Below are 20,949 nucleotides of genomic sequence, written 5' to 3'. Positions count from 1 at the left end.
GGGACAACACTATCAGGTATCACTTGCTCTGCAGAGCAGTAGTGGCATTACACTGTGGGCAGACATCCTTCTGACACATTAAAAGAAGTTACACACGAGTTATTTTTAACCTGGATCAGTTCCCCAATTCAAGCAACCACACAGACAGTTGTACCAGTAACACGGAAGGGGTGGGCAGATAACACGCAGCCCCACCATCCTCTGATAAGCTGGGAATATAAGAGCTGTACCCTGCAAAATAAACATCAGGAAATGACAGACTTAGCTGGGCTCACACTATTGTTGGTGAGATCATGTGGGGAAAATCAGGACAGAGAACTGGTACAGACACAAAAAAACCAAACCAAACAAACAAAAATCAAACAAGGATTGTCAAATTGAAGTCACTTCTTTGATGTGGTTCACCCAACACATTCACCCACAGCACCCCTGAAGGGCCCCTGCAGGAGCAGTAGCTCCTTAAGCAGACACTGCTACTAAGACAAACATCTGAAGACCCAGGCCAAGACGGTGGTTCACAGTCACTTTTGCCAAATTAAAGCACAGCTTGCTACCATAAAGCAGAGTTTTGCTTTTCGGGCTCCTGCTCATTCCTACTACTGTTTTTATGTGGCATAAACAGTTGTATAACTACTTGATGAGTCAACAAGGGAACTAAACCAGCTGAAAATTTTATCATTTTGGGTTTTGCCCAGTTTGTAAGGGAAAAGACAGGAATAAGCACCATAGCACAAACAGGAAAGAGGGCCAGCTCATTTTGCAAGCACCACATTTAGAACCACAGAGACTTGTTTAAGGGGGAAGCCTGCAGGTGCTTGTGCTTCTCTAGCATGTACATCCTACTCCTACGCCCTTGCTTGTGTCCTTTCTGTCAGACACAGAGAGACTACAGATAAAACATCCCTTCTCCATTTGTGACTGCAGTCAGATTTCACCCACAAGTTCATCCCACATCAGCTTAAGCCAATTCCACAAGCAACTGAGGGACATAACGGCTCACAGCTGTTGCAAAGAACAAAGTTTCATTCCTCTTCCTACCCTTCCTTTAGCTTCTTCCTGCTCTGCAGCTCATTCCTGGATATGATTCAAGGGGCCTGCCTCACCCTTACATCAGACCAGGCAGACTTTTTATTAAGCAAATTTAATGAACTAAAGTGACACTAAATAATCCCACTTTGACATCACCTCCAAAAATTGTCCAAAAGAAAAAAAAGCTGTAGCCAGCAGAAATGAAGTGGCAGGATTTCTTGGGGAAGGGAAGAAGAAATCAGAACCGTGCCCTTTCAGCTGTGAAGTCTGTTCACTGCACTTTGTAAAACTACTCATCTAAATAGGGTGGTTTTTAAATACGAAAGTCGATTTGAGGAGCATGTTTCTGTTGGTCAGATCTTACACAGAACTGTTTGCTATCAGTTGAATCCAAACAGTCACACTGTGCCTGTGATATACCATATCTATCTTCAAGTGCTGTAACAGAAAGACAAACTTTTTCAGAGCCTGGCCTCTCTAGTGGTTACTTGTCAGGCAAAATTACAAACTAAATTCAAGAAAATAAATATCTTCACAGCTTTTTTTAAAGAAATACTAGATTAGTCTCATCAGCCTTAATGTGAAACTAAGGAAGTAAAAAATAATGTATTGTCATACCAAATATTTAAAAAGGAGGCAAGCAGAAGAATTAAGCTGTTCATACTGGGGCCACAAAGTGTAACAGGTTGACAGGACAGAACGATTTTATTTGGAAAATACAGCATTAACCTAAAGTCCTGCAATATGAGTCCTAAAAATGTGGACTAATTTGCTAAGAAAAGGATGACCACTGTTCTTGAAATCAGCCTGAACAAAGAAGGATTAAAAAAGATTTAATGCACAGATACTCAAGTTTTACTTCTGTCCCCTGGAGAAATACACTATTGTCCACCAGATTAGACTGGAGTCGTCAGGGCAGTGTTACCAGCACTCATCAAGCAGGCAGAAGCAATCCCACTCTGATTCCTAATAATAAGCTGCTCTTACTGTTAGGAATCTCTGCAGGGCTGTGCAGATGCCCCAAAACAGTAAAAAGTTCAGGAATATGCAAGGAATACCACATGTCAGGTCAGTGTCAGAGTAAAGGAAAAGCTGGGCATAGTTTGGTCCTGGTCAAATCTGGATTGGAATTTGCCATTTATGTAGCTTTATTAACAAGTGCATTATCAAGAGTAATGCAAAATGGCAGATACGAGGAACACATCACGTAATACATTTCTCCAGTTCCCAGCCTTCATGCTACTTCTCATTTTCAGCTGCTTAGGAAGTAACAGGTCCTTCAGTGAATGAGAAACTTTCATTATTGAGAATGTTTACTTCCAGCTCACTGAAGTTCAAATGAACCAGCGAAAACAGATTAATCCTAAAAATGTGGGGGGGGAAAAAAAACAAACAAACAAAATAAACCCTACAAGCAGTTCATTTCTTGTCCCATCATTTGCATACACTCCCACACAGGGAGCCTGTAATAGCATGGCGGAATTTCACATGAATATACAATTACAGGTTGTATTCAGCAAAAAAATAGGTCACAAGCAAAAGCACCTTTGAGAAAGAACAAGCACCAGGAACTCTACTCTGGTTCCCAGCCCACGGGAGGTAGAGGGCAAAAGGATGTTCCATCTGCAAACACAGCAAAGACCTGAGTAATGACAGTGAAAGTAAAGTGAGAGCAGCTCCCTGTGCAAAACAGCACAGAAGTCTCTCAAAATTAATTGAGGGAACTCGGTGACTACTCTCCTCCACTTCATGCAATAAGCACATAAGAATGAAAGGGAAATGTGGGAGTTGGGAAAGAAGGAAAAATATCACCAGGAGTCTTTAGAGGCATCAAAAGTAAAAAAAATGAAAACAATGAAATTATGACTGAATAAAATCAGTTAACATAAGCATGAAATGCCCTTACATTTAAAAGATAACATAAAAAATGGCATCAGTATCATCAATGTGTGCTGTACCTAGCTCAGAGCTGGGTCACAAAGACCTTCAGCAAGAGTGAGTTACTCTCTAATTCTTGGTAGTTGCTCTGGTGCAAGGTTAAGGGACACCACATTCTGCCTCCATCAGGGAAGCCAGCTTGAACATTGCTCTTCCCCAGCCCCACACTTCTGCAAGGCTCCCTTACTGACAAATATTGTGGTGTATCACACCTTCAGAGCTGCATGAGCCACTCAGATGTCTGTTCCTTGATTTCTGGTACTGCCAGCAGAGGAACACAGTGGACAGATATCCAGGCTGTGGTTTTCAGCCCAGGAACACATTTAGCACACAAAATTATACAGCCATTTTCTACTGTTCACATAGCATTTTCTGCTCTAACCTTGAGCTCATCCAGGCTATAGTATTCCTGAGTTATTACACCTAATGTACACAAGCATCTCTTCAGGTACAACCTGGACAGACAGAAGAAAAGGTGACTTTTTGTTCTCTGTTATATAGTATCTAGCACAATGAGATTCTGATTCAGAAGTCAGGATTTTGGATGCTTGACCTACCAAAGAAATGCCCCTCCACGATAAGTAAGAAAGACACACGTATTGATGTAATTAAAAATCAAATACATTGTGATCAAAACACCAGCTAGGCTTGAGCTCAGGCAGTATGCCTGCTTGGTTTTCTTCTTCACATAGCCTCTTATTGTATTTCTCCCATAAAAAAACAAAACAAAACAAACCACACTAAAATACATAATTTCCCCGGCTCTTTCAGGGGCACAGACATAGCCAAACCAGAACCCCAAGGCAGAAGTCCAAACTGCATCAGCTGTGATAAGCCCTGTCTAGTAGGAACCCTGGCTGACTCAAGATTTGTTAAAAGATCACCCTTATACTGTCTGAAGGAGTTATTGCTACTCCTGTAGAGGCATTTTTCCAAATAATACGGCCAGGAAAAACAACAACAACAACAACAACAACTGCTTGAGTGTTGTTTTTATTTATGTGTGGTATAACTGGGAAATATAGGTCAGCTACAAGAGATAAAGAGTTCTGCATATGACAGCCAAAACACAGATGTGCTGTTCGCTACCCAAAAACAAAAATATAATTGTAAGCCATGTGTTGTAAGTCCCACATTTGTAACATTTTCACTTCAAAGTTTCTTGTCACTATGTACAAGAATTCATTAATTGTTTTTCTTTCTGGTAACTTTAAACATGGTGATATTTTACAAAGGGGTCTCTACTTGGAAGGCCATAAATCAGCAGTCACCCAAGCTCTACAGTAACATAACTGATACATGATGTCTTCTGCATATGTACCAACATGCAATTCAACTTCGAGAGCAGTGAAAAATATTTACTTATTAGAAGCTGTCACAGTCGCAAGAGCTCTGCTCATGCCCTAGTAAGAGACAGATTAAAGCAATGTGGGCCTTAAAAAATAGTGTTGTAGCTTCAATGAAGTGCAACGTGTTCGTCCTCACGTTTGGTGTTTTTCACATTTTAATTCAGAAAGCAACAATAAGCTACCGCACACAAATGAGGGGAAGTAGTAGAAGGGGTGATGGCCTATATAAGTCTCTCTTTACAGCCACTATCCAATAAGCAGTGATAAACAGTGAACAGTATCTAATAAAAGTCACAGACATCTGACTAATAGTGGTGGCATTTAGAACTCTTCTCTCTTATTTATGTGACTCAGAGTCAGACACTCTGCATATTTTCAGTAAGGAATAAACAAACTCAGAGTCCTCTCTGCAGTACAATCCAAAATGTTCTAGAAGATCATCATTTTCCACCCTTATTGCAAAGTTAAAGGCAGCCAAAAGCCATCAGGCTTGCTTTTATGTGGAACAGAAAACACTTATCCAACGCTGCAGCATCTTACCCACCAAAAGTGGAGGCAAAGCCTGGAAGATTCCTCTAATTGTAACAGGACAAATTCCTTCAACAAGCCCAAGTATTTGCTCAATCCTGGCTTGTTGGAAATATTCACTGTACAATCAGAGATTAAATGCCAACAGGCAAGTTCACTTGTGTCTGGCTTATTGGAAAATGTGTCACAATTCGGGGCAATTAGCAAAACAGTTTCACTATTTAATTTGAGTGGAGGCAAAGCACAGCAGCCAATAATTACTTTAACAGTTTTCCTTGTGGTGACCTTTGAAGTGTCTGTCAACTGAAACTTGAAAAGAAAGGAAAAAAACCCACTCAAGCAAAAAAAGGGGACATCCCAAAACAAACTGTGACAAATTGAGAAGGTTGTCTGGGGTGATAAACAGTTAAATGAAAAACTGAAACTAGTCTGCTAAAAAAAAATTCTAAAAAGCAGCACTATCTCACGAGCAACTGCTTTAGCTGTCTTGCTAAATTTAGTCTTTCTAAATGCTTAACTGCGTCTAAGTTTCCTTAAGAAAGAATTACAGCAAAAGTTAGTTCATGTCTCAGCTGTGTTTAGCAGATTCTAATCAACTGTAAAAATGCAAAACAAAACCAAAAGCCTCTTCTACTTAAAGAGTAAGCCAAACTAACCTGATAATAAGGTAAGCAAGAGGCACATAGGTTTATGCAATGAAGTTCAGGTCTGTATAGCTCAAAATCCACTGAGGTTAGGGAACCTGCATGAAGACTTGAGCAGGTTGTGTGTAGTGGTTTTTTTCCGATTGCTTAGAAATTGTACCTCTGCAGTACTAATATGTGCACTCTTCCAAACAAACTAATCTTTTATTTCGTAATTTCAGTATTTTCAGCAATTCTATCAGCAATGCTAGGAATGAATGCACTATTTGGTCTCATTCAGATGAGCATGTTCCATTTATTTAGACTAGACATTCCATTTTTATTACAGCTATAGTCATTTTGTTATTCTGTGCTGAAATCATTGCATCACTTCATGAATTGCATATTGCCACGCTACTTGGGGACCAAAAAGATAAGCCAACATAACATATAGAACTGGAAAAGAACAAGACAGCAGGTGGGAAGGAGTAGTAAATATTACATAGTCACTGAAACTTATTTCTACCTGAATCAGCCAAAGAGGGAAGCGTCACGCACTGAAAGTCTCTTTGGACTTCAAAGAGCCTTGATGTTCTACATATTTCAATTTCCTGTACACCATTTGTCAGCAGAATACTAAATGTGCACGAATAGCGAAGCTGAAGGCCTCAGTGCTAAAGTCTTAAACTCAATAGATACAAAGGCCTTGGCACATTAGAACTTTTATTTGCCTTTCCAAACAGAAGAAATCAGCATAAAATCATTAAACCAGGCGTCCCAGTACCTGCCCTCTCATTGGCAGTGCACTACAGAAAACACTCTACATTTTTATAGATTTTGATTTAAAATAAATTATTGTGGCAAACTTTTTGATAGGTTGTGCAAGAATTGTGTTGAACGATTTACCTACCTTCTCTGTGATGTAGAAATTAGAACTATCAGCATGCTGCAGTGCAAATTGATCATGATTTGCAAGGGACCACCTTAGAAATATGAAAATAGATTAATCACAAAATGAAATAGTAAAAGCTCAAAAACTACCCTTTACATAATTTTACTATGATCAAACAAGTGCCTGTCATTCCCATGTATTTCTCATACTTTTCCATAGCTTTCAATAATGAGTTCCAAAGTTTGAGATAAAAACATGCTTACGAAGGGAAAACTTCACTACAAGTAGATCCTATAAATGAGATTTTTCCTTTTGCATACTGAAATAAAAGCTCTAAACTTGACCATGGTCAAGAAAGAAATTACATAACAAATACCTTCCTTCTAAAGCAAAGATAAAAGGAAGGGAAACTACTTTGTCGCTACAGCGACACTTCAGTGCTACAAAAATAAGTTGATAATGATCTAATATGCAGTCCAGATCTACAAAAAATACCAAGCATAATTTCTGCTTGCCGTAAGCAAGATCACTATATCACTAAATCAGGAAAAAAAGCATTTATAGTACGAGGATTTTATGCTCATTTATGCAATACCCAATGCATGTAGTATAAAGGTGATACATTTCATTATGTATAAAATACCATTTTTTAAACTCAGCAACAATTTGATGAATATAAACTCATTTATCATGTGTGGTAGCACTTGGTTAAAACAGCATTTTTGTTCCCAAATATTAACATAATAAAACTAAAGCAAGATATTTCTCTTAGCCAATTATTAGTTCATATTGCAGGACCTGTAACATTTCAGTTTTACATGAGCAGTCACACCAATTGGACCAGCTTACAGTAGTCACTACACCCAGCACTCAAAAATCAAAGGGACAGTCAGTGCTTTAGTTCCTTAACCCGTGAACCACAAGCATCAAGTAAGCACGTAAAATGCATCTCTGTGTAGAAAGTAAAAAAACAGTCTAAATGAGAGTCACCCACATGATGGAGCTGCTTTGTTAGGCACACATCTTGCAAGTAATTGATCCAAAATACACTGCAAATTCAAAATCTGAAGATAAAACAACTTAAAGATTGACAAAGCTAATGACTAATCATACAGAATATCTAGATTTTCTTCTGAAAATATATCTCCTGGTTGGTTTAATAAATCCAAAAGTATAGTATCTAGTATGTACTATATGGTAGAACTTACCCATCACAGACTTCTTTTATTATTGAGGACAGTGGCTTTTTCTGGTTGAGGAAAAAAGAAAGAAAGAAAGAAAGAAAAAAAATCACCAAATTGTAACAGTCCTGTGCTCTCAAAACATTATTCCAAAACCACTGACTGCAAAGAACAAAACAAGTTAGTAGTATTTCATTTTTTTGTTTAATATCAAGCTTGATAGGACCCCAAAATTTTCTGCTGTTTTGGTCTGATAATCTGTAAAGAGAGCAATTCTACACAGATACATGATGACATTATCAGTCCTTTTTGTCAACATTAGCCCATACGGCATCAACTCAGCTTCTCAACTGAGTAATCAAAGGGTCTTTTGTCTACACTGAATCTCATTACCCAACAGAAACAGAAGATTCAGATATCAACATGAGCATTTTCCAGGAATGACATCTGAAGCAAGAAGACATTCAATATTTTTAAACCTTCTTTTGTCCTTTTCATTTATGGCCATATGATGACAGTAATCCTCTCTTTTAAGTACACATATGCAGGTTCCCCCTGATAAAACACCAGCTGGAAGGTGTTTAAGATCCCAGATGTATCAGTTCTGCTTTATTCTCTACATCTGTGAACACGAGCATTTGGACTGACTGAAAACAGCTCTGTTGCTTTGAGTCTCAAAATAGAAGGAACAGTCTAGTTTGGTGATGTTGCAATGTTCTGAACATTGTTATAAACACAGGGTGCACAACCAAGTGTTTTTAGAAGACTGTTGGCTGAAAAAAAAAAAAAAAGCATTTTTATATCCCAAAACACAGATGAAGTTGCACGGCAAAAAGAAACAGACCAAATTTCACCCGCTGGGTGACTACTGAGCATTTTTTCTCCAATACTGGGTGACCACACAATGTGACACAGATCTGTTGCTTCATGAAAATTCTCCAAATCACCTAAACAGCATAGGACCACCTCTCCACTTCCAACAATAACAGTTCACTGAATTCTTAAAAAAGCAAACAAAACTAACAAAATACACAAATCCACCCAATAAACTAACAATGCTGTCGAAACAAGCTGTTTCCCTTTAATGTTTATAGAAAACTGATTAGGCTAGAAATTAACTCAGTAGCAGAGTGTGTTATGCAGAGGAAGAATTATCTTTCCCTTGGATTTGTTTTCTGAACTGCATCACTGCATAGAAAGAAAGCCAGAGATAGGACTCCCCGGTCAGGATCAGGGAAGGATTTGTTACTTCAACAGTGAAGTAACAGGCAAACAGTTTATAAACAGTAACAGTTTATAAGCAGGCAAAAATGAAAGACAAGACCATTTTAATCAAACATGAATGAAAGCATCTGCTGAAAGGATTCTGTCGCCGCTTGCCATAGTGTCTCAGTCCTTAGTTTCCACCCTTCCTCTTTCACTGCTGTTACTATTTGCACATGACCACCCAGATGATCCACACCAGGTAACTTGATCTAAAGAAAATCTGGCCTAGTAAAAAGGGGAAAAAATAGTTTTCATTTGCACTGATTTCCTCATCTGACTTGCTATCTAGCCAAATGATCAGCAAATAGCTGCACATGGGAGAAAAGGCAGGAGGTGTGATAGTGCTCCCTTATGAAGCAGCCAGCATGTCCCTTCTCCACAGCAGCTTCTCTGTCGCGCTGGCTCAGCTGCTTACATAGCCACAGCCAGGCTGTCAAGCAGATCAGAAATGAAAAAGAGCATTTTCTTCCCCACAGTTTTTTATCCCAATCAGTTCCTCAGTCTGGATAACTGTGTCATTTACGTGCAGCTGCTCTGACCTGCTGTCATCCTTCTCCTTCTCCTCCAGGGATTTTGTAGCTTCTGCAATCCTGTGAAAGCGATCCCTGCTTCCAACTGCTCTCTAACATTCCCAAAAAAAAAGAAAACCCCATTTTTTGGGAGGGATAGAAGGAGGAGCACAGGTTTGTCTAGGAAGGATAACACCAGTTTGCCACCCAGCGCACATGTGCCAGCCTGTGGGTGAGCTGCTCCCAAGCGCAGCGCACAGCTCTGCATGCTGCCTCCCCTTCCCTCCTCAGGATGCTGCTGCGTGTCCTGCCCCGCTATTTCCCTGTTTTGACAAAATTTGTATCTGGGACATTAATTCCTTTTACAAAGCAAACTGACATTAGCTAACAGATTTAATACAATGGAGGACAAAAAGAGTTAACTGCCTCTCCTCTCCATTACTTCCCATAGCAACTATAGTTTCCTATCGGAAACTATGACAAAAAGACACTTTAAACAACCCAAACTGGCAATAATATAAATACTAGAGAAGGTTGGATACAATTACTTTCCAAATCATTATTTTGGTACTTCTAAGTCCTCTAAACCATCAGCTTTTATGTCCTTTCTCAATCCTACTCATGTCCCTCCCCCTTTTCCTATTCTACACCACATTTAAATTATTATATGACATCATTTGAATGTCAAAAAACTTGGACAAAACAAACCCACAACAAATTAACTAGGACCAGTAAGGGACAGTTAAAAAGGAAAAACAAAATGGATCTTCAATAACAAAAATTGCGAATACAGCCAGCCTTCCACGGTGCATCTTTGTCCTCCTGTGGCACTACTGTTACAGCACTGATGTGGCTAAGTACAACTCAGCTAACAGCAACAGGATGGAAAAAAAATGTAGAACTCTTCTGGGATACAGAGCTTGCAATTAGTAAATTGATAGCACTTTACAAATTAATAAACGTAAAATAAATACCACTGCAATCCTAATAAGCTGCTGCTCCTACTCATCCCTTGGGCTGCCTTCTCCCTACATTTAACTCTCCAGACAGAATTGTTTCCCCGTCCCTACCAAGCAGATAAATTGTCGCCAGTGCCCTGCTCACAGAGAGATGTTGCCTACTTCAGATGTCACAGGAGGGCTCTGGCAGGCAGGACGGGCAGTGGCTGCCCTTCCACCAACCTGCCCGTTCATGCCCAGGCATCTGCGACAAGAAAACCCCCATTTGCTCAAGCAGCAACAGGGAGGCGAGTGACCGGCTCCCACGGCCCCTTCCCATCCAGCTCACGGCCACGTCCAGAATCCCTCACCCTGCTACAGACAGACGCCAGCAAGAGATGAATCTATGCTACGGAAGCAGTGACAGGACATGACTATTTACAGTATGTATAGGAATGCAGCAGTACTAGAAGACAAACAAAAGCAACTTATTGTATTTTTTTATTTTTAAACCATGAAAGATGAGGTAAAAGCCCATTTCTGTTCTGTGGAGTAAATCCACCCAGCAGGCCATTCAAAGACACTTTTTCTGCCTGGCTGTAAATATTTGCCTGATGTCAAAGAGAATGGACTTGATGTTTTTGTTATTATAATAATAATAAAATTATGTTTACAGAAATTTACATAATATCTTTGCTGCATTTACAGTCCTGAAAAAGTCAAATTCACCTTATTAATCAAGGCACTTCAAAGAATTCCTTACAATCAGACAGCCCAAAAATAATTCAAAATTTGTCCTTAATCAAAGTGTGTATTTTGTGCTGGTGCATTTTACTTTTGGGGTTTTATTTTTGCCTCTGTGTCCTCCCCTACACTAGTAAAAACAAAGTGTTTTTTTACACATGCTGAGAAGCTCATCTAAGGCTCTAAGAAGATCAAGCTGTAGCTTTAATGCATGAAATAACATGTATCAAAGTAAAACTTATGCTTCCTATAGGAGATAGCCCCTTCAGCTAATATATCACAGCCATCTGTGCTGAACATACTGCTTAGTATAAAAATATTTTCCTAGGGTAGGTATTCAATTGATACCTGAAATCCAGTGGGAGACGATAATAGGGTATTATGGCCTTGTGACTTATTGATCTGCACACATAGGGAGAATCCTGCCATTGACGCTAGAGCTGATGTGAATTTACACACGCAGTAAAGCTTTGCCTGCATTGATTGGTTCGTACCTGTGTCTGAGATGCCGGCTAACTGTAGCCCTAATGACATCCACCATGCAGCCAGTCCTAGTCACCACTTCTGCACTCACCTGCGTAAGTCTCAGGTCACATCTCCAGGTTTCTTGTGCTAAGATGCACACATATCCTTAATTCAGTCTTCTTGAGTATCTGCCCCTGCTACCTGTTTTGTAGCACTTCTAAAGCAACTTGGCAGAACACTGACTGAAATTTTTCACTCCCATTTCCTCACCAGTTTCACCCTTTCATTCCTACACCTTGGGTTCCCCATGGAGGGAAGAAGTCACCAGGAAGCACCAAGCACAGGCAGGCAAGAGTGTCAACTGGTTGAGTCCAGGCAACTCTTTTGTTCCAAGGAAACCACGGGATGAGCACAAGAAAGGTAAGAACATTCAAATACACCAGCACTGACTAAGCCACAGGTCCAGATCAAGCCACCAGTACACTAACCTGGGGTTAAAGCACTTCCCAAATCAAATACCAAGTGTGTGTGAATGTGCATGTGTGAACTGTAGAGAGGTCAGAAGCCTAAATCTGAGTAGAAACCATGTTATACATGCAGTTCAGATATACTTTGATTGTGCTATACCAGGGAACTGTAGACAGGTTTCTTTTAGGCCAAGGTTGAATAGCTTTCCTTTTCAAATGACTAGCAGAGATTCATTGATTTTTCTTTTGGGTTTGGTTATTGTTTTGTTTTGGATTTGGACAACGATTGGGATATCACTTTCCCTGGCTGACACCTTTTAGTCACACAAGTAACAAGAAAACCCTTAACCCTTGCTGTCATTAAGCCTATCACAGAAAAACAGCAGATGCAGCACATCTGTTAGTGGAAAACACTCAGCATTGGGGAAAAAAAAAAAAAAGTATTCTATTGCTGATCTGTACATCTGTCAAAAAACAGAATCTCAAGCCAGTAAATACACCATTCCATCTATAATTAATGCTACCATTCTACTAACAAATCTTTTAGTGCAGAAGTCATTTTTATGGCTATTAAAAAACAGAAAAACACCTCTTTTCACAATCAGTGGAGGCTTCATCTGTTACTGTCATACACCAGGGGCAACAGAAACAGAAGCAGGACTGCTTGGTGGCAAACACCAGATGCCAGGACACCTGGGTCCTTGATGCACTACTTCACCACTGGTTTCCCATGATGTAAGAGGCAAGGTCTTCTCCTGTAAGGGGGAGGTCCTGGAGAGCTTTACGCTTCAGCCTCCTCAACCTGCTCTGAACCACTCTGTGAATCAGCTCTCTCCATTGACTACAATGGAGCATTACTAAGACCAGACTTGTTAATTAGGCATTGGTCATCTGTAAAAGATGGAAAATCTCCCTAACTCAAGGGACCACCAGAGGGAGTGAATAACTGAAGAATGGGGACTCCCCAACACTGCAGTAACAGAGACCATAAAACACAGACAAGACCAGCTCAACACCACACTGCTCTGTCAGTGCAATGACACAACCCAAGGTGGGAAACACTCGCATCCCAGAGCTGATGGGCAAAACCCTCAGCAAGTGCAGCCTGCCAATGGAAGAGAACTTTTATTGGCTTCATTTTAACGTGTCAGTAGAAACACTTCGGTATAAATATAGCAGTAGAGGTTCTGCAGAGCACACAAGACTTGGGGAAATCTGGATGTTCATGTCCTCTTCCCCTTTATTGTCAGCTGCAGCTTCCTTAGTTACTCCCTGCCATCCCCCAAAGACATCCTCACTTCTAAATCTGCATTTCACCAGATCTAAGCATTGCCACAGAGATCATATGTTTAGGATGTTGAAGTGACTATACAATAAAGAAGCAGTGAAACATAACATTATAAAAAAACCAACAAAACAGAAATGTACAGAAACTTCTTATTCCACATTTAGTGTCCTAACAAGCCACAACACTCCCCATTTCCTCAAGTACATCGCAAATAGCAATGCCAAAAACTTCCAGTCAAGAGTACTTTAGAGTTATAAAACACCTAGGGACCTACAGCTGTGAGTTACAGCATGTTTGCATGCAACATGCTCATACCACATATTTAAAATCAATTAAAATACAGCTTAACATACAAAGCAGGTCTTTAAGATGTGGCTCTTCACACAACCACTTTATTAGGTGGGCATACCTTTGAAAACTGAACGAAGAAACCTCAAACCCACAGCTCATGACTAACACACTACTGGGCTACCCAGGTAGAAAAGTCTTTACACAAAGACACAAAAACATTATACAGCAGGACTTTTAGTATTACTCTCTTTTGTACTAGAATCTTAGAGTTCTATAAGGAGAATACAACTGAATCATAAAGTACACCTGGATACTTCAGCTGGCCAAAACGTGAATGAAGTACCTTGTAATTCATTCACTCGTGCATAACTCCAGGAATCTCATCATCACACACTTCCTTTAAATATAGCAGAATTAACTTTTAAGAGAAGAGACTTCTACTGTTTCTTAAAAAAATTTGTAGATGCAACAATCTGATAGCTATGTTCAGCCTTCATCTTGAAAATTCAGTCATTGAAAGCAGCAAAATTCAGGCTCCAATGCGGAGATTCTGGTTGGCACTATGGGGCTAACAAAATCAGAGCCAGAAAAAAAAATCCAAGGAGAAAATTCATGAGATGTTTCATGTCTTTCCTAAAATACTATTTCCTGAACATCCTTTATGCTGGAGATCAGGAACACTGGGACACTATTTCTGGAGTACCTCAAGTGTCTCCTGGCTCTATATCCACTTCTTAAAACATATATATATATATATATATATTTATCTGTCTACTGCATTTAGCTAATGTTTCCTAACATAGAAGACAGCACCAAGTAGAAATTCTAAATAGCATCCATTAGAATGTAACTCACTAAATATTTGTATTTCCTTTTTCCCCCCATTTCTTTTACAATTTCTAATCATTCGAAAGACCTGTTGCCTCTTCAGTCTGTTAAGCTTTGCTGCAGTCTCTGTATTCAAGAGTATAAGACAAAGTTTTCATATATTTTTCAGTGATGAGGTCCCAGCCATGCACCACAGGATGCCAGTTCTCAACCTTGAAAGACTTCAACCAACCAGTGGGAATGTGGCTTTGGACAAGCCAGACTAATAAAATGTAACATGTGATGATAGCATTGCCTTTTGATCCAGGATGCCTGGCTGCCACCACAGCAAAGAACTGGAGCTCTAATGATGACTACTCCAACCCCACAGTCCTGTAAGAAAAGAAATCATATTTTTCAACACCCATTGCAATTAACAATGATTGGTTCATTATGTTAACAAAGCACTGTCTGCGTACATACGCGTGTCAGTGCACTGAATTACATCCAATGCGTTAAAACATCTGCATTATTGTTTCCAAGATTATTCTTGTTGCTGAACAGCTTTTTTTTGGAAGAAAAAAAAAAAAAAAAATAGACCTTTCATTAGTCCAAAGAAAATGGCACATTAAGTTAGTGGATATCATTCATTTCCTTACCAGTCCTACTAATAATCCCCAATGGTAACAAAACTGGAAGGATTATAAGTCAATTTTAAGCAAGCCCTACCTTTAGCAAAACAGCTTAAGTTAGTTGAGTGTGTTTCAGTCTTTTTGAAAAGGTAGCCATCTTCTGGCTTATCAATCTTTGGGTAAGTTTCCCATCAGCAGCAACCAAGGTCATCCTTCAGAATGGCTGAGATACAACTGCAGTGGCACTAACTCCCTTCTCTGACCTGACAGAAAGGAGCTGCTGCCAGCAGATCCAGGCAGGAAACAATTCTATAAGTCAGTGTAAGACTTCATCACTCTTCCATGAGCTGCTTCCGAGTCCTCTGTCTTCAAGAAACCGAGATCTTGTCAGCTGTGAAAGGCACTGACATTTCCCTTAACTACTTTGAACTCAGAATGTGCAATAACATTGGAAATCTTCACAATATGCATACCAAAAGGCATCAGCAGCTCCAGCTACTGCAATACTACTGCAGGTTTTGGATAAGAGTTTATATGATTTTGCAGGTTTGTGGCAAGGAGGCAAGAGCCTCTCTCTCTTCCTTCATCCCCTCAGCACTAAACCCCTTGATTTTGAGGGAGTCTGGAGCCAGAACTAAGCAACAGGGAATGACACTAAATTTACAGTCCAGCCTCTGGTACAGAGAGACATCAATATCCCTTTCTTCTTCACCACCTGAGCAATACTGGTGCTCACTAATACTGCATACATTTCGACTTGTGATGCTAGGACTGTATCGGTACACTGCTATTACTAGTGACAGCACTTGTAGAAACTACAGCTATTCTTAGTCTGCACACATGGCAGAAGCGATGTGCCACTTTCTTTTCTCTAACTAAGCATTTCACAACCCCTTTTGAACTGTATTTCTCCCCACGGTTTGAGAAACACAGCACTAAATCCATTAACAATCCCCAAGGGTCCAGATTTAGGTCTGAAACCCAAAACTATTTGAAAATTCCCTTTAAAAAAATCTTACTGGTTTCCTTTTAATATGCAGTGAAGTACAATGACACCTCTGAAGAAAAAAGAAATTAAAATTACATTTATAGCATACACTGGCAGAAGAGATTACTTGAAAGACACTCTTACAAGATAAATTTGCTGACTAAATCTAAACCTTAGAGAAAGCATTAATGTAAAGCAGCCCATGGTTCATCCCATGTGCAGCACTGCAATGTATTAACATGAAATTGTCATTTGACAGTGCTCCTGTAAATTTTGCTCACTGTAACACATTTGTGCTTTGAAAAGAATACACAGGGGTTTTTTGTTTGGTTGGTTGGTTTTTGTTTTGTTTTGTTTTTTGGGTTTTTTTGGGTAAAACATTCACATCTTCTAATTTAATCTATATTTAATGATCTGACAGATAAAAGTCAATCTAGAGGAAAAGACTGTACAGACAAATTTAATTCCAAACCACTCCTTTCTGTAGGAACAGTGTTTACCTCCAATGCTGAGGAAGTTCATCCCTGAGTTTAGAGAAATCTAGTTTCAGTACAACTCGTGTTAACACACAAGTGGATTTGAATGGGAGAAGCTAAAATAGTTTTTGTCCCCAAGTATCCACCTTGTGCCTCTCCTGGAAGCTGCTTTCCCCTGCAGCAGGAAGAGTGAAGCTGTAAATCTACAGAACAAAGTATTCAGGTAACCTAAAACCAGTACTGGCTTACATAAAATAGTTTGTGCTGCAGAAGAACACCAAGTTGAGAATGAGTTATACATAATGGGCACAAATTAAAGCACGTAATTTTTCATCTGAACACAAGAAATAACATCCTTTTATGAAATGGCTGTTTCTGGGATAAATAAAAAGAAGTCAGGACAGGGTAACCAGCACCCTGGTTCACCTGTACAGAGCCCATCCATCTCCACTCTTAACATCTTCCAGAATAATCAGCCAGAAGACTGGGAGAAGAAGGTACCAGGCAGTCAGCATCTACCATTCATTTATTCCCCAGACCGTACCCCTAAAAAGTCCAGAAAAAGATCCCAGTGCAAATTCAGACACCAACCCATTTCCATTCCTCCCCTTATGTGACAGGAAGACTTAAAATTGGAAGATCATTCTATACCCAGCTCTTCAAGTCATAATAAAATCTTTTCACTAAAAACTAATTTTGAACACAGTACTAATATTACCAGTAGGGATTTATGCAGTGGAGAAGAATCTAGATGTTATTTTTCAAATTTATAGTTGAGGAAAGTGATGGAAATGAGTGGAAACCCAAATGAAAAGAAATCAAGTATTCTGGAAGAGAGTAACTGAATTCAGTCAAGTCCATCTTTTGAAGACAAAGCAGAAAAGTACATTAGATTGTACATGCTTTAAACTCAGCTTTAATTCATACATGCAACAGCCAATTGCTGCAATTGACTTAATCCTCACCTGGTGAGAGAGAGGGCAGTAAATAATATGCAGTTTTGCACTCCTTGTTTAAAACAGCTTTCCAGGAAAAAAGCAGTTGTAAAACCCTGATGTCAAAAAGTACATTTCAATGAATGAGAAGAAAGGTTAGGCACAGAGGCTGGTTCTGAAAAGTATTTAATTATATATTAATAGTGCAAGCAAAGAGTCTAAGTCAGTGAGAATAATTTTGTACGATTAAATCTAAAACCACCATCGATGAACCCAGGTTGACAAACCTAAAGAAATGTAGCAGGAAGCATGAACTAGAAAAAACCTCTGTGCTTCATGAAGTCCAAGTTGTCAGAAGTCATGCGCCTAAAGGGGAGGCTTTTTAAATGTACAGTTTAATAAGACTTGGTGACAAAAATACTCATCAGCTCTTTTCAGGCCCAAAACCTCCTAGTACACCACTGTCAATCACTATGGTTTCACAATGACATTTCCTCATTTTGAAAATACTTCATTGTCTTCATTGTCGAGCAAAATATGCTTGAACAAAGCAGGTGAGTTGGGATACTGTGCAACTGAATTTAAATAAATGCTACTAAGCGTATACAACAAACAACCTAAAACCAAAAAATAATCCAGATTTTCCTCTGATCTCTTACATATTGTTTGTACTTTAGTATCTGGAATAGCGTCAGTAGCCTGAAAGATAAAGAACTTGCATCATGCTACAGTGAGTTTTTTTGGTTGTTCTTTTCAAAGTAATAATACAGTGCTGTTCTTTTAAATACTGTTCTTACCGGTAAGGGATCAGAGCAGGAGGAACCTGCCAGGCAGTTTTTAGGATTTTCTGAATACAAGTCAAATGGTGTTCGAATGAGCAGATCCCACCTGGGAGACAGGCACTGGCTGCAATGTCTGGTCAATCGGCAAGTAATTTCTCTTTTCTGCCTTCCTTTTCCCTCCTCCCCTTTATCATCCCCGACAGCTCACCATCTGAGATATGAATCATCTCCTCCACTACAGCTCTTCAACTACATAGATGTTTGAAAAGAAACAGATTGGGAAAAGTTAGCATGAAGTGAACCAAAGACAGAGCTTTGTGTTTAGAAGCATGTGTTCTTTGTATGTTTTCAGGGCTCACTCCCATATTTCTCCCATCCCTGGAAAAGGCTAATGTGTGGATTTGTGTGTATGGGTATGAGGAAGAGATTTCTCCCCCCCAATCCCTATCTTCATTTCTGGTCACAACACTTGTATTTTCCATGTCAGAAAGGTGAGAGATGAGATCCTCAACCTTTATTCCTCCATTTCCTCCTGCATCAGGAGCAGGCTGCTGTTGGGTTTCTCCCTTTCAACCTGATTTTCCCTCTTCTTTCTCCTTCTCGCCACTCAGTGCCATGAGGAATCTAGCAGGCAACTTGGCAGGCTAAGTTGGAAGAATTCTACCCCACTTAAGTCAGCATTGATCTTTCTTGTCCCTTCTAAATCTTATATAATAAAGGTAAAAACAAGGTTCCCTGACAGTAAGCTAATATTTCAGATAAGGTATGAGGTTTTTTGGAGAGTTACTTTAAGCCATTTTGTAAATTAAAACCAATCATTTTGGTATTATTTTACTGCTGCTTGGAAGGAGACTGCATAATATTTGTTCATTTTTGTCCCCACTGTACTTGGTAGCAATAAGCTGTAGTTCATCATGACTAACATTCATCTTTCCTTGAACACAGTGGGCACAATGTCTACCATTTGTTATACAGGAAGAAAAAAGTAAAACATTCTTCATGCCAAGAAGGCAAGATTTGTATCTGTAGATATATTCTTACTCAAAAATGTCAGCAAATGAACACGGAAAAGGTTGGCAGGTCTAGAAATCAAAGTGCTAACAGCTTGGGAACTCCCCTTTCCTCCATAGGGGCTTTCAGAGTGTCTAAAAATCCTGCTGCTGTTATTCCAGCCACTCTCTAGTACCATGTTTCTCCAAAGTTCACATAGGAACTTCCCAGGCATATGCCACAAAAGGGTTAACTAGAAGTGAAACTGATTGCACTGCATGAAGAAATTAGGACCTCATTTCACTAAAACATTTCAAGCACGAATTCAAATTTTCTCCTCTCCAATAGAACTTTATAATGTACTTGGTCCCCAGATACACTAGGGTCTAAAGCACATTATGAAATGCTTTCCTTCACTCTGAATACTATTTACAGAAATAATAATTATTCTAAACAGGTAACATGCTGTGTGATTTCAAAACGTTATAGATAAGCTGTTAAATATTAAAGAGGTTGCTTTTAATATTAATACATGTGATATAAAAACAATCTCAGAGAGTCCAAAACATAAAATACAGCACTTGTGAAACCTGATTTGGTTTGTTTCCCCTCGGCTCAATCCCCTCCCCCCAGAATTTCCTACAAAGAGTCTTTAATTCACAATTTTGAATTTCTTAGTTTCTGTACACTGCCTCCAATTAGTCCACAGGGCCATTGCATAAGAAATAACCAGCTAAACAGGACAAAGCCAGAGATCCCTGTATGGAACAGCAAAGATCCTCCTGCTCACAGTGCACCACTACTTAAGTTCCAAAATCTGCACTTGCTGCAGCCATTCAGTATGACCATACCCCAAATGCAAAGCACTGACTAAAAATTTGAAGACTTTCCACCTAGAGGTAACAACATTACAACAGTTTTACAGTAGAACAAACTAAGGCACAAAAGTGTTAAGTGTGTCACACAAGCAGTAAAGGGCTTGTTGAAGCAGCTATTTAAAAAGAAGAAGCAAATTAAAAAACAAACAAACAAAAAAAAAAGAAGCTAAACACATCAAAAGCATTAAGCAGTAAGAGCGGAAGAGGGTTACACCCCTTATAAGAACATCTACCACACATGCACTCAGAGAAACATATCTGTGCATCTAAGTAAACATAAATGCAGAGACACACACAAAAGCAGAGAACTTATTTACTAGGAGCACACGAACACAGGCACTTACTTGGTCTATTTCCATTAACTTGGGGAAGGCACCTGGCCATTCGATCGCCACCTTCACTATATCAGCAGGAGGGGGCATTGCGACGCTGCTGTTCTTCGGAGCCAGTACAACTGGACACTAAATACTGCAGAGAGTCTCTCTCATTCACACCTGCAGAGAGAAGGAAAAAAAAATAAACCCACACAGCAGTTCAGACAGAACTCCAGCGCTGCCGCTTGGTCTCCTACATTTTGCCTGGCTGGGCAGGTGGATGAAAACGTATGTGTGTAGGTATGTGCAAGAGCAGAAGAATGCCACATATTCCAGAAGCAAACACAGGACACAATGCCACGACACGCTGCACAGCTCGACAGCCTGTTAGAAAGATGGCTGAAGCACTGAAATGTACGGTGAATAACAGGCATGCATTAGATTTAAATAGACAAACTATTTTGAAATATTATTAAATGTGCTGGTTTGGAAAAGCAATGAACTAAAGAAACCTCCTGTTACAGGGTCACTCCTGGAGTCCCAGGGAAGGTGGTGGAATGGGTTAAAGCTGGTGCTCCAGGAGAAGAGATTGCCCAGGAAGTTATGGCCAGGAAACACTGTTTCTTTTAACTATAGCAA

General features: G+C 39.6%; 1 protein-coding gene across 2 annotated transcripts in view; it reads right to left on the bottom strand.

Moving 5' to 3' along the window:
- Positions 1 to 20,949, bottom strand: part of ELMO1 (engulfment and cell motility 1) — a 310,028-nt gene that overhangs the window by 243,383 nt on the left and 45,696 nt on the right. The window contains exons 2-4 of one of the 2 annotated variants that reach the window (XM_080338933.1): positions 20,341 to 20,490; positions 7,568 to 7,608; positions 6,378 to 6,450 (exon numbers count right to left, since the gene is read on the bottom strand). In XM_080338933.1, the coding sequence (XP_080195059.1) occupies positions 6,378 to 6,450; positions 7,568 to 7,608; positions 20,341 to 20,418 (192 nt within the window). In that variant the 5' untranslated portion in view covers positions 20,419 to 20,490. Of the gene's footprint in view, positions 1 to 6,377; positions 6,451 to 7,567; positions 7,609 to 20,340; positions 20,559 to 20,949 lie in introns of those variants that run through there. The other variant, XM_080338932.1, reaches the window with a different exon arrangement.

The sequence above is a fragment of the Nesoenas mayeri genome (genome assembly GCF_963082525.1).
Source record: "Nesoenas mayeri genome assembly, chromosome: 2".
NCBI classification, from domain to species: Eukaryota; Metazoa; Chordata; class Aves; order Columbiformes; family Columbidae; genus Nesoenas; species Nesoenas mayeri.
Note: the sequence above shows the minus strand (reverse complement) of the source record. Positions and strands in the feature narration are given on the sequence as shown.